Source organism: Chamaea fasciata, unplaced genomic scaffold (genome assembly GCF_029207755.1).
Source record: "Chamaea fasciata isolate MVZ Bird 193981 ecotype frontalis unplaced genomic scaffold, bChaFas1.0.hap1 SCAF_3, whole genome shotgun sequence".
Taxonomy (NCBI): Eukaryota; Metazoa; Chordata; class Aves; order Passeriformes; family Sylviidae; genus Chamaea; species Chamaea fasciata.
Genome location: NW_027094088.1, coordinates 60,822,382 through 60,837,627, shown reverse-complemented (window position 1 = coordinate 60,837,627; position 15,246 = coordinate 60,822,382). Strand labels below are relative to the sequence as shown.

The 15,246-nt window shown below is 36.5% G+C and overlaps 1 protein-coding gene across 5 annotated transcripts in view; it reads right to left on the bottom strand.

Annotated features, from left to right (window-relative positions):
• The window catches only part of PTPRK (protein tyrosine phosphatase receptor type K), a 381,996-nt gene that overhangs the window by 28,110 nt on the left and 338,640 nt on the right, over positions 1-15,246 (bottom strand). For 3 of the 5 annotated variants that reach the window (XM_066179209.1, XM_066179211.1, XM_066179214.1), the window contains exons 14-15: positions 8,665-8,803; positions 1,571-1,731 (exon numbers count right to left, since the gene is read on the bottom strand). In XM_066179209.1, the coding sequence (XP_066035306.1) occupies positions 1,571-1,731; positions 8,665-8,803 (300 nt within the window). The remainder of the gene's footprint in view (positions 1-1,570; positions 1,732-8,664; positions 8,804-15,246) is intronic. The other 2 variants (XM_066179210.1, XM_066179212.1) reach the window with 1 other exon arrangement.

Here is a 15,246-nt window from a genome sequence, read left to right as displayed (position 1 = left end):
CTCATAGAATTTTGTCTTTTATTATCACAACTAGAACCATGCAGAGATAAATGCACTGTTTTGGACAGAAATGGCAGAATCCAGGATTTGTTTTGTTCCAGTCTGGAACAAAAAAATTATAACGTCAAAGTGTCTGTAACAGAATTAAGCTCCAGTTCACAAACAATCTGCCTGAAAGTTTGTCACATAACAAGAAACTCTGAAAGCTTGGAAAACTTGTCTCAGCACAGACAGTGGTCAAAAAAAAAAAAAAATCCTCCAATACACAAAAAATCATATACCTAGGATGCTAGAAACTGGTGATGTCCAACTTCTTTGCCAGCCAGGCAAAGAAGGACAACTGTGGTGACAGGAGCTCATGGGCTCTTGGCATCACATCTGTCCGTTTAAAAGGCTGCCTGAGTGCCTGGCAGCCCTGGCTCACTAATAGCCATGTAAATTCATGATAAATTCTTAGCTTGGGATCCACCATCACAGTCCATATCAAACTGTCTCTGCAATCCAGCCTCCACAAATTTCAATGCCAATATGACATCAAACTGTGGAGACTTTTCAAACTGTACCAACCAAAACTGCGTAGAAAACTCACCGGGCTGATACTCCCACTTATAATTTGTTATGAGACACTTAAAAGATTAGCATTTAGCAGTTTGGTATGCTTCAATAAACCAAGCAATAAACCCTCCTCCAAAACTCATTTCCCTTACAACAACCAGGAAAGAGCTTAAGAGCCTTAATGGATGGATTTTGCTCAAGCATGGTAAGCAATATGGGAGACAAGAAGAGACATGGAGTGTCATTCCCAAACAATGGCAGTTCAGAAGCAGCTCAGGTTGCTCAGATTTGTTTAAAGCTAAGCCACAAGCCCATGGAGCTGTGAGAAGCTCAGGTTCCTACCAGCTCCATGGCTGGAATTCTATCCCTTTGTAATTTATACACCAGTTTTGAAATATTCAGTCTGCCAGTGGAGTACCTTGCTTTCGGCAAGTGAAGATGCTGGGAGACAAGAGCGCTTAACAGTGGCAGCTATAACCCTTAATAGTCAGAAACCCAAACTTTTTCAAAACCAGTCAGCATGTCTACAAAAAAATGAATATAGAACAAATATGCAGATATATTAACAAGCTTGTACCTAAACTTCACAAACAGCAATGAAAATTGTCAATGTTTCCTTCTGTTGTAATGTCCTTACTGCCAAAAAAATAGAAATTAATTTGGACCTCACATTATTATTCATTATAGACATGGTGTTATGCAGTAATATTTAACATGCTGGCATTAAATAGTCTCATGAGGGAAAACTCAATTTCAAGTTTTAACTCAGGTATTCTGGAAGTATAATAGTTCCCCTAAAACAAATATCATTGCATAGTGAAAGCACATGCAAATATATAATTAAATAATTTTCCACATTCCAATAAGGACAACATACAAACCTCCCTACTCAACCTTTTGCTTTACCAGCATTCCATGAAAACCTGAAGTATAAAATAAATTTCCTTGAAAATCAGAATTGTTTTCTGTGTCTATATTCACCTACACTCTGGAGTATCTATCACTGTCTACTTACATCTGGGGCTGAAGTTATGTGAGTCCATAAATGTGATTGACAGGGGATCCTCTGCATGCAGAGTGCTCTGGTCGGCATAACTCCTGTCCATGGCATTCACCATGTGGGTCATCTCCTGGCGGGTGGTTCCCATGGCATCCTTGCGCTTCTTTGCAAGTTTGCTGCCCAGCCAAAAAGAAAAAAAAGTAAACCACCTTAATATTTGATGAATGTTGATGTCTTCAGAAATCATTCTCTATAATCCTGAGTGACTGAAAAGCTCGACTTATTCCCCTGTGTGCGATTGTTTCAGCGTGTGATAAAACTGTGCACCCTGCTGTGAAACAGTCATGGTCTTGTGTTTTCTGTACACACATAAATGCTGTAATGGAAGTGCTTACTTCTGTACCCTGGCAATATTTTTTTTTCCCTGTGGAGTAATTACACTAATATAAACAAATTAGAGAATATAATTGCATTTTAACTGAAATGACAAATAAGAAGCATCTGTGCATGCAATTTTATCAACCATCTCCATTTAAGTATCTGTTTTGATTTTTTAAATGGATAATTCATTCCCCTTGCTTGCGTTGTTGGGAAAAAGAGTCATGTAACCTTCTAAATTACTTTGTTAGTCAAAAAATTATGAAGTAACAAAAGAAGCATAATTATTCAATATATATTTATGCTACATACATATATTATGTTTTATGTAAAAGGTTGTGCTGTCCATTCAATATACAAGATACAAGAGAATACCACACTATAGTCCTGGTACTTAACTTAGGATCTTTGAAAAACAAACCCACCCTTTCATGCAGTTTGGGAATATTGTAGTTTTGACATTAACAATCTTACACTCTGATTGTATCACAGTTAAAGACCAAGCTAATCTGTACAACTAAGCCCCCCAAATTAACAGCCAGTGCCCTTAAAAGTGCACACTTCAGTTCCTCCCTTTTGAGAAAGAACTGGAAGTGATTTTCACTGTCGCCAGGAATCAGGTGGAAGCAGATAATATATTTTAATTATAACTTAAAGCATATATCTCAAGTAGCAGGAAGTATGCAGAGCAGCATGAGCTGCACCTTGGTTCTGCATAAACCCGTAACATATATCAAACTGTTCTGAAATATCCCTGTTTTTAGCTGAAGCCATAACTATAAGACATTAGAGAGCCAACCTGCATGGTTGGATAAATCTGACAACACGTGAGAGAGACACAATCATCACTTAATATACTGAGTTCTTGAAAATGCATGTTTAAAACACAGTTTATCTTCATAAGCTTCTTCTGCATAGAATACTGTCAAATGGTAATTTTTTAGACAGTGTTTATCTTACATTTTTCTTTACTAAAAGGATGGCCAACTCTAAATATTCCATGCACATTCGAAGAGCAGATAAGATAATATTAGATACTTATTACATATTACAGTATTAAATGCTAGGAAGAAATTCTTTACTATCAAGGTGGTGAGACAATAACAGCAGTTGCCCAGAGAGGCTGTGGACCTCCTCTCTCTGGTGTGTTCAAGGCCAGGTGGGATGAGGCTCTGAGAAATCTGATCTGGTGGAAGGTGTTCTTGCCCACAGCAGGGGTTTTGGAACTAGATGATCTTTAGGGTTCCTTCCAACACAAACTATTCTAGGATTCTATGAAGAATATTAGTGTAAATTATCCATCCATTTACTTGTTGAGTCCTGGGAAAGTTCACTAGAAAGGACCTATACTGTTCTCCAGGGCAAGGAGTACTTCATGCTTGTGCATATTTTAGAAAATATCACAGGGTTGTTTCTTAAGTTAATAGTCTTGGTTCACTATGAGGGACCATGGTGTAGAGTATGGATGGACAAAGCCCTCCTCTGAACAGTAGATTCTTCTACCAATCAGACTCATGTCCCTATTTTGTCAGATTCCCCCTCCCCACCCTTTTGCTTCATCTACAGATGGAATAGTTGGAAAATTACTACTTAGTAACATTCCAACTACAAAAATCCCAAAGGTAGTCTCTAAACCTATCATTTTTAAATCAAACTATTGTTTGATGGGGTTCTGCATCAGTTGTTACATGAAAAATAATAAAAAAAACTGTTAGATGTCTTCCCTAAAATGCTTTATTTTATACATTTACTCCACACATTTCTTTCAACTTTAGAGGAGCTGGTTTAAATGATACTCTGGTTGAACAAATGAAGACCATAAGAACTTCCAAGAGTGAAACTGCTTGAGCTTTATAACTGGTTCCCAATACTATCAAAGCCTTCACAAAACTAGCATTTCTAATTCAAAGTAGTTTTTTAAGTTTCAAAGCCTTTCAAATACTCTCTATACACTGAAGATCACCTTTTTCTAGTGTCACCTCAGAAACGGAACAAAAAGACTATTACATCTCATCTCTCCACGATATTAAGCTTTTCTTTGAAGCACCACTTTGTAACAAAACCTGCTAGCTATGCTAAATAAATCAACAGCTATTAAGGCTTTCATGTTATTAGCTTATTACAGTAGCTACTTTCTAATTCTTATGCTCTGCTTCAACGCCTGAAAAGGCCTATTGTGCTGTAGCACTGCAATCCAAAACTTCTGGGAAATGGGAGGACAGTTTTATTGTTCAACAGCTCCTGGGTCCCTTGGGGTTTGACCACTTCCTTTTCCTTTTCCTTTCCTCACTCAGCTAAAGGCACATGAAATCTATGCTTTGTGATAATTAAGTGAATCATTAGGTTAAAGAACTTGAGGCTGACAGAATGCCTTAAATTATTCTCATTATCTGCTAAAGGATTCAGTTGGATGAATCTTCTCAGGTGGGTGATACAGTGGTTGGAGGGAAAAGGTGCTCCATCATAGCTGAAACTGTGTGGTTAATTATCTTGAGTAGAAGCAATTGCTTTTTAACAAGGAAATTTTAATTTGTCACAATAAATCAGAGAATGACAGTTAGCTAATCCAGCTTATCCATTTTTATTTTAATTTTTTTAAAGTTTGTTCAAAGAAGTCAACTGATTCTGCTTAAAAATGTGGAAGAGCATCATTATTGGACACCACCGGTTCATCAAAGCACTCAAGTGCATCCTTAGAACTCCTCTGAAGTCAAGTACTTTATGCATTTATTTAAAATAAACAATGCATGTAACTGCTTGTTCAATCACAGACAAAACTGTCACAGTCCTCACTCACAAAAACTCTTTTGGTCAACAACTATTAAAAAAGTGAGTTTTGCTTCAATGAAGTAAAACTTTATACAAACCAATGCCATAAAATAAGATTCACACTTTAAGATGTGTATGCAAAGCACCTCAAAAGCAAAAGAGGCAGGCAATAAACTATTTTTAAAAGTTTGGCATCTGCCTAAAACCTGCATAGGAAAATGGTGCACAAGATCACTCCTGAACTGATACTCTAAGAACGAACAGTTTGTGATTTACAGGCACAGTTCACTAACTAGGAAATGGGAAAAGATGTCTTCTCCTTAGTGTGATGTGTTTCTGTGAATCATATTGGAAATTAAAATATGATTATAATAAGCTAAAATGATAGTTATGAAAAAAACTGCAGCAAAAAGCTAAAGTCTCAATATATAGTTAGAAATACAATATCCCTTTAAAAAAAGAAACAACAGAGTAAGAATAACAGGAACAATGAAACAAGCAATTTTTCAAGTCTGAGAACAAGGAAAGGTAACTGTCAATAAAACTTTGGAAAAATTATGGAGACTGTTTTTCTTTTTTAAAAAGGGATACTGCATCTTTAAAACACATAGAATAGTAAGTCACCCGTATTCTACTTACAGATAGTAGGAGTAAGAATAGTAGCTCCTCCTGGCAAGCAAATCACAGACAGTGGAAAAAGAGAAGCAATGGTGAATGAAAAGCGTGACTCTGTCACATCCAATAAAGCAGAGAAATGTGTGTTTAAAAAAAAAGTTGAAAATTTCATGTTTCTTTGGTTAGCATTTCAACTTGCTCATGCACAAACTAGTCTTACTTTGCCATGCAATTAAAAACAAAACAAAACAAAACAAAAATAAAAAACCCTAGCGTATAAAAATGATTTGTTTTTTAGAAAGATCACTTGAGAAAATTACATGCTGAGATTTCACTTATTGCCAAAAATTTTGAAAATTAAATGGATTGTGTAATTTCAACATGCAGTTCAGCATAATATAATGATTACCGCCTAGATGTCATGACAAATGAACAGCTGTGTACAAATCTTGTGCAGTAGATATGCTTTTTACTTTTCAGTCACAAAAAATAAAGGTTCCATTAATAAATACATTTAATCAGAAAACAATTTCTTGTCATTCACTTTAACATATTTATCAGTACACAGTTGTATACATATATGTTTGTATGCTTACTTTGTGTAGCTATATGAGTACACACATTTTCAAGAAAACTGCACATTTCCAGCAGACATGTGTGTACGGGCATATTCACCACACATTTCGTGAATGCAAACATATGCTTTCTATTTTAAAATCTTACAATTGGAAATGCTGATGTAGTCATGCTAAGCATTAAAAACATGGAAGGTAAACAAATGGAAGGAAATGAAGGACATTTGGAAATAGTCCAACAATGATTTTGAAAATAAAAATGGCATTGCTTGTTAAAGATGCAGTATCCCTTTTCTTAGCTGGTTTGATTACTCCAGTAAAAGTCTGTAAAAGCTGTTAAGAGCTTCATTCAGGAAAACTTCAAACCAATTTGTACAAAATGATCAGGCAAAGCCTAAAACATCTCAAGTTCATGAACAAAACTGCTTAGTACTTCGTTTTTCAATAAAATGTAATGCTGCATTTAATCAGTTTGAGATAGCGGTGGCTGTGCATACGACTTAATAAACCAATAAAAATGCAGAAACCATTGTTTTATTGACTTTTCCATCTAATGAGCTGTAGTCAATTCGGGTACCAAAAGGGATACTACATAATGGATCACTGAATAGGTACACTACAGAGGATGATTCAGACGGATCGGTTTTCAGTCCCACCACAACTAAGTGAAGCGTGTTTTTGTATGTGTGAATGTGTCAGAGTTTTTACAGCTGTTTCTGGCTTCATTATGTGAATTGCCCTGATTCACTAGATGGACTGATATAAGGAACACAGTTTTTCAATGCTTTTTGTAAGAGACCTTGACTAAAGCTTGTATTTAAAAAGTGCCCATTTTCACTAAAGGCAGAGGGAGAGAAGAATGGCACACCTACAACATATGCCATAGACAACCAATTAAACTATCTTGATGAAAAATTGCCAAACATTTAAGATTCATTAAGCAGGTTAATTTCCCACCTATTTAAAATATAAAATAGTAGAGGAGTTCGGAAATATTATGTGCTATAGAATGATTATAATTTCTAAAAGGATACTGCCTTCACAGGTTCTAAGGAGGGACAGGGGGAAAAGGGGAAATTTAAAAATATCACTTCACAGATACAATTAACTCACTTTGGTCAAACAATTCAATAGTGAAAATTTGAGCCTAAAAGGACTCTGAATGGAAGAGGCAAAAAGAACAGGAAAAATGTACACATGGATTTGTTTGTTTGTTTGTTTGTTGTTTGCAAAACTAGTCAATCACATCTGGAAGTGACTGACACTCCATAGTGTTAGATGGTCTCTCTCTCACACACAAACACACGTGCACACACAAAGAATTTTCTATTAAACGTACGGGGACCACTGTAACACGCACTAAGATGATACTTCCCAGCACATACTATGCTACAAAGCTACAATATAGAGATTTCCTCCTAAAAGCTGAAAAACAACTTCTTTTTTGTTTTTCAAAAGTTGTGTAAGTAAAGAAAACTGTCTGACTATATGTCTTTTTGCACATGATGGGTTGGACCTTTTGCATATGTATTAATTCTCAACCACAGAGGTAAACAACAGAAAAAAGTAAAAGCACTTTTGGGAAAAATCACATATGTAGCTAACTAACACAGAACACTATAAGCATACCTAATGTTTCTAATGCAGACGTTTCTTCTCCAAGTTATATATCTCCAGGGGTAATTGTAAAAAGGCAATAAATTAAAAAATCTAATGCAAACCAGCAATTACAACATAGAGAACGATCTTAATCTTTAAAAATAATAGCAAGCTGCATTTCAGAGGAATATAAGCAAGAATCACAAAAATACTTTTTATTATAACTTCCGCAAAAGGCAAGGGAATGCAATGCACACACCATGGGAAGGCAAAGGGCTCATTCTAGCCAAGAGAAATCAGCTTGTGACACGTGAAGGGGACCCGCCAGGGAGGGGGTGCACAGAGAGAGAGGAATTAGTTTCTTTATTACAACTATGGAATTATAGGGACATATTATGGACACTTATGCCAGGTTAAAAGAGTTGCAACTACTGGGAAGGCTAGGCTTTGAAACACTGACCAAGCAATAGGATAGCACAAGTTACTACAGGTAGGAGGATTGGGATGCAGGGATAGCATTGAATAATGCCAGAAGATGGCGATATTGCTTACTGTCTAAGAAAGCACTGAAAAAAATTTAAATTCACTTAAATTAATACACTTTTAAACAATTTCATGCACTAAGGACTCACTAGATAATTTTATAGTGATGCGGTATGACTTAAGAAAAACCTCCAGGTTTACAAGAACATAAATAAAGGTATAGAATTACATTATTTTGCAAGTTGGGTAACATACAAATACAAATAACTTGTTAGAGTCACATAGAGAAAATAATATTCATTAAGTGGTTAAAACATGAAAAGTGAAATAAGTTATTATTTTTTCTTTGCTTTAGAAAAAAAAATGGCACCATGAATTTCAATTCCACCCACTTTAACAATCTGTACATTCTTCCATCTCCAACTTAAAAATCCTTGGAAATAAATAAGTATGAGAAAATGTATAGTTATCGGATCTTAAATAGAAAGAAATCCTATCTCTAAAGACATCCTAAGAACCACAGCAAAACCAAAAGAAAACACAAGAAACTAATCCAAAATTTGACCAAAAGGACCTACAACTCCCAAAACCTTTTTTTTTTTTAATTAAAGACCTGTAAGAAACACCCTTTTAAAATTGTTTGGTAGGGAGGGCAAAAAAAAGATCAATCAGCAGAGATCATTTTCTTACCTTTTTTTGACAATCAATATGACAACAAGGAGAAGTAGGATGAATACCAGAATTCCAGCACTTATTCCTGCTATTTTCACCACTCGATCTGTTTGTTTAGCTGGGTCTGGAATCACCTCAGGTTCTTCTGTTGCTGCTGCTAAATGAATCAAAAAAAGAAGTTACTTAAATGTGTAAGCACTAGAGACAAGGAAATATTTTTTTGGTGATAATTTTCAAATATATGTATGTTAATACAGCAGTCAAAATATAGATACAGGCATCACATGTTTAAACATCTACACATACGTATGTAGGCATGCTATAAATTTAACAGACCTATAGAATAAACATAGCCAGAAGCGACCCACAAAGATTACTGAGTCCAACTCTTGGCCCTGCACAGAACCATCCCCAAAAGTCACAGCATGTGCTTGAGAGTTTTGTCCTAACACTTGAACTCTGTCAGGCTTGGTGCTATGACCACTTCCCTGGAGATCCCGTTCCAGTGCCCAACCACCTCTGGGAGAAGAACCTTTTACTAATACCCAGACAAATCCTCCCCTGACACAACTTCAGGCCATTCCTTCAGATCCTGTCACTGGACACCAGACAGAAGAAACCAGTGCTTGCCCCTCTGCTTCCCCTCACAAGGAAGTTGTAACTGCAACGGGGTCTCCCCTCAGTATCCCCTTCTCCAGGCTGAATAGACCAAGTGACCTCAGCTGATACTCATGCAGCTTCCCCTCAAGGCCCTTCACCATCTTTGTTGCCCTCCATGTGACAGCAAGTATATGTGTATGTATACAGCTGCATAAACATACATGTATACACCTCCACACATGTACCTGGATTTCCAAATAAGTTGTTGTATTAAAAAGCAGAAGACAAAGCAGAGACAATATATCAACTTACCACCATTACTTTATTTAATGGGTTTTTTTCACATATTAAATATGGAATATTTAACACTGAATAGTAAGAAAACATTTACACACAAATAGTAAAACATTTTTTTCCAAGCCACAACATGAACCCTAAACTGCAGCACTTCTGTCCATCCAGTTTCAGTCCACTTTTGTACATTAATTCACCTTACAGCATCTGGTCTGAGATCTGCATTCTACTGGGAATTTTGATTCTCTAAATAAGGTCATGCACAAAGCCAAGCCTAAAGTCAGCAGTAGTTTTATTTCTGTTTATAGGCCTTGAAAGGAACCCCACAAACCACTGTTCTACAGACAGACGAAATCAGTCCATAATACATCTGAGTGGGCTGAGGCTACAGGTTACAGCATAGAGAAAAATAGAATACACATGAAAATGCACAGCCATTCAGACTGCATGTCTTTGCATAACAGCCTGGTGTAAAAGATCAGGAACAGGAGCTTTTCCAGCCTGGTAAAAATACAAAAAATATAAATAGGTTTCAGCCAGGGGTAAAATCCCATGAGATGTTTACTTGTAGAATAGAAAATGGCTTTCCAGTTTTCTAGTTCCTGCTTTCTAAGGCTGTGGCCTTTCCTTTACTCACTGGCATGAAGGGGTACGTGTGCTTGCTCCCTCTGGCCCTTCTCTCACACTCCACCCAGCATGCAGCAGATGCCACTTAACCTCTCCGCTCACACATCTTCGTGTGGAATAAGTTACAAACTGTTGGTATCATCATCCTTATGTCATTACACAGAAAATGTCCTTTAGTCTGAAACTAGGATGATTCTCAACAGATCACCAAAAGCAGCATAACAAAACCAAGGTGAAGTCAATATAAGAGAAAGGCTACTGCTCCCCTGAATATCTACTCCATTCAGAAAGCCAGTGTAGTGTTTACCAGGGATAATTGGTATCTAATACTTTCTGGGTTTAACCGTGTTACACAGATAATTGGTATTCGTATTCCATGTGCAGGAATCCATATGCTTTTGAGGTAAGGATAATGCTGTTGTTTAAAATTACACTTTATTACTTGTTTCTGTAACCTTCATCTCTGCAGTATCTGAACGCTGTACTAACAACTTACCCTTAGAAAAACCTTCTGAGTTAGGAACGTGCTCTCTTCCAGACACCCACAAGAGAGCTAGACAGACAGTGAGAGATCTGGCAGTGCTTTAATCGTAAAACTTAATCATCATCATAAGAATTCATCATTATAATCATCTCTCTCACCTACAGCTTGAACTCTATCTGCTGAGAAATACCAAACGTTTCCTTCTCTATGTAAATACATGCCTGCATGCACACTTGCATACAGAACCTGTGAGGACTGAATACTATATATTTTGTTTGTATTATATGTGTTGTTGAGGTGTCAAGGGGTAAAAGTGGGGATCAGGCAAGAGATGTGTGCATGTACAACACACACAATCTAGAATTAATGTCGGATACACATATGATGCTGTGTAACAGAGAAAATGAGGGGCATGACTTTTAAGGCAGAAAAGGAAGATGAAGGTATTCAGCATTCTCAATGCTTAACATGAATCAACTCCCAGTCCAGTATTAGCTGGGCTGGATGTGACAAATGTGATTGAACATTTGATAAGCAGTAGAGCCAAAAGGCTAATCAGTAGAGTCAAAAGACAAATCTAAGCTAGATATAAATGGCTTTATATGCCAACCGGGAAAAAAATATTTGCTGTATGGAGTACTGAGAAACAGCAAGGACATGGGAAGGGTAAAGAGGGAGTATGCAGGAATGGGATATTTGCTGTGTCTGGAATTGTACAAAGTGAGTGCAGCTGGGCAGCTCTGAGCTAGAAAAGGTAAGAACTACTCAATCTGCAAGATAACTAAGGCTGGAGCAAGAGATTTAGTTGTGTGGATGGAGATTTAAAGCCAAGTCTCAGAGATTTCAAAATACGAATGACAGGGATTGAATGTGACACGAAGATGGACTTCAAAACTTGAAGGCTCAAAAATATATCCAACAATACAGGGTTTGAACTTTGATCAGGACAGAGGTATTTTCAAAGGCGTATTAGCGATAAGAGAGTGAAGGGGAAAGAATGACAGACCTGTTTCACACTTCCCTGGAGAAAGACAGGACCCTTATAACTTGATACAGCAAGCTGCAATATATGTGCTTCTCTGAGTCATGTTTAAAACTACTGCATGGCCAGACACAGTTGTTTCATTCAGAAAAGCTACTTCACAAAAAAACCCCTACCCACATCTCAGAAAATCTGAAGGAAAGGCCAGTGAGGGTGTTTACATATTTGGCTAAGTTAGAAACAGGTATTTTATTATATACACTCTAGGAAACGATTGGTTTGGACCATCAGTAACTTCAAAATGAAGCTCTCTGACAAGTTTTTTGAACAACAGTGGAAAGTCAAGAGGATAACTACTGCTTGACCATTTGCTCTTGTTTCCTTACATTAAGGGTTTTGAAGTAAGGGACAGGATTTCATTCCATGAACTTTAAGGCTACTTATGAGATAAAGCTGGTGCCCACTAGAAATGCAAGACAGAGTCCTAAATTAGTTGAGGAAAATGCCAATGAATAGTCATACACTTATCAAGTGTATAATCAGTGGATGAGCCTCCTATATCCAAAATGTTAAAATCTACTGGCAAAATGATTCCTGTCTTGCCAATATCAACAGAAAAATTGCTTTGAACTTAAATAAAGCCAGGATTGTTATATTTCCAGAAATAGATAATATATTCATTCTTGAGACGAAATTCTACATTTGGGGACTATATGAAAGTAATCATAGATACAAATCACACTGTAATCTATGTGAATTGTATGCAATGATTATTTTGAGGAAGCTTTGAATGTAGCATAGAATAATTTCCTGAATTTGAAAGCATTTCATATTACTTGTGTTTCAATTTTGATAGCTCGAAGAGTATTCTAATAACCGTGTGTGAACTTACATGGGTAAGGTCATAACCAGAGTGAAAAATAGAGAAACCTTGTGACTACATGTTAAACGTACACATATAAGTGAGTATCTTCTGGCTGCTGATTGCACAAGGACTATAGCAGCAAGTGAACAACTGCTTATTCTGAGAACTCACCTTCTCTACCCTCTACAAGACATTCAGGGATTTAGCTCTCTGAAGTGGCTCTTCTGCAGACTGAACCGCTGATCTTGTCAAACAAAGTAACTGAAGTAACCATGGCTTCACCAAGAACAAGTCTTGCATAACCAACCGAGTGGCCTTCTGTGATGGAGTGACTACATCAGAGGGCAAGGGAAGAGTTACAGATCTCATCTGTCTGGACTTTTGTAAGCCTTTGACATGGTCCATGACAACATCATCACACAACATCTCTAAACTGGAGAGATACAATTATTTTGGTAATTGGAGTTAACTACTGTATATATCTAAAAAGGGCAAAAATGTTCTAAAATTATTCCAGTTGTAAAACACCTGCTGTACTAATATTGAATGCTCCTTTCTAGTAATGTAGTTGTGCAATCCTCTCTTATATCTTGAACATCAGACTCTATTAAAAGGTAATTTATTGATCTGAGAAAGAACCTTGCATGATAACAGACTGATAATCATACAAAAATGGACTCTCTATTGACTACTAATTCCTTTGGCCAGCCTTACTCTAATAGACCATGAATTAAGTATTAATTTTTACACTGTCTTTGCCTTGCATATCAATGTTTTTTGCATTTTGATTCTGTAAATCTGAGAAGAGATAACCCTACAGTTTTCAACCTGTGCAAACTCATCTTCCATAAAATTTGTAAGAAGAGTTTCTGACCTGAAACAGCACTAACTACATTTCCCTCTGTACAAAAATAGCTGCCTACACTGAAGATTTATGAGCTAGATTGGGAAGTGAACACTGGATTTTAGCAATTTATCTACTTGACTTTCTTCTGAACTAATGAGCAGTAACAATCATATTCCACAGTCCCAATCACAAAGTTCATAAAATAATTTGATCCAATGATTCTGACTCTGCACATAGCCAGTAACAGTCACCATATAAGAAGTTGTTCTCCTTGTTTTCATAGATAGTAAAGGAGAGTATTCAATCAGTCAACTTCCATGATTTATAGCATGAAGTTCAACTGTGAACAGCACTAAATTAAACTAGTATAGCTAACTCTCTCAGGGACAGTAAAATTCTAAACAGGTGAGGTAAAGTCCATCTTCTCACAATTTCATGATGTACTTAATTACTCTAAATTTCTAAACCACATTTTTAATCAAACACACCAAAAAATCCAATATCCACTTCTAAAATTGAGCATATGAATATTATTTACACCTAATTTTTGAAGTATACTGTGGCATAAGGAATCCAGTCACGGCACATATTTTTTTCCTGTCTTCTCCTTCCTTCTGTGGTTCAAAATTTACACAAAGCCTTGCAAAATTGTCAGAGAATTTATGACGTTCAGCACAAAATCTATTCGCCTATACCTCCCCAAGAAGATGGTGTAGGAATCAAGATAATGATATTCTACTTGCTCATCCAAACACAATTATTCAAGCAGAAAATTCTGATAGGATTTGCAGGGCTGTTTGCATGGTACCACTAAGAGAACAGCCAGCCTTCCAAAAGACAGCTTTTAAATCAGAAGTTTTGAACAACATTTTTATACACAACCTTCTCACCATATGATTTGACTCTCTTAACATTCACAGCATTTTATTCTGGGTTTCCTTTGTGTGAGCAAGGGAAGAAACTCAGTTTTATGCATGATTAAAGCTGCTATTTTATTACACTGCATTTTCTTTGAATGTTAATTTCTGTTTATGGCAGATCTTTGAATTCTCACAAACTGGTGTTATTGCTGCATAGCTTGATATTCAAAATAGCTGTGCTCAAGATAATCTGTTCTGCACTTTTTTATGTGACATTCAAAAACTTTTAATTAAATCCAGGAATGACATGTGAATGAGTTCAACAAGGTAACATCACGATAACATCAAATGAAACTGAAGGTAGCTCTGGAGATGTCAGTCTGCCACCTGAGAAAAGGGCTTGTTGAAAAACCAGGTGAGATTCTCTGACAAATATGTTTTTTAGACTGGTCTGCCTGTGTTTTAATCATCTACCCAGATAGACTGTTCTGTTTGCATTAGTCTTGTTTTTTTACTGCTTTGCTACAGTGATAATCATCATGCAATTAAGGAAATTTTTATGGGTCTGAAATTTAATTAATAAATGCAAGTTCAGTGAGAGAAGATCCATAACCACTTTTAGCTTTATTAAGTTTAAAAAAAGTCTAAGCTGATCCTATTTGCTGAAAGCATTTTAGTATATATTTGCAGGGATCAGGAGACAGGATGTGCAACTTGTTCTAGCAAACTATGCATATGATTCACGAGGGCTCACAGATATCCTCACATAGGTCACTTTAGTACAGCACTGCTGATTTTTCTGTCTCAACTTGAAAACTGAAGTTATGTTTAGTGGGAAAGGAACCTCCACAAGTCTCCCTTCCGTACAGCTCCCAAAGAATTTCTCTCTTTGACTACAGCTTCTGGGAGATGAATGCATGCCAGAAATTTACTGGGGTTTGGATACATCTAAGCTGTTCCTTCCAGGATTTTAAATTACAGATTTTTAGGGTAGCATTATTAGACAGAAAATTTGTACGTGATTGTGAACAGGAAGTGTTC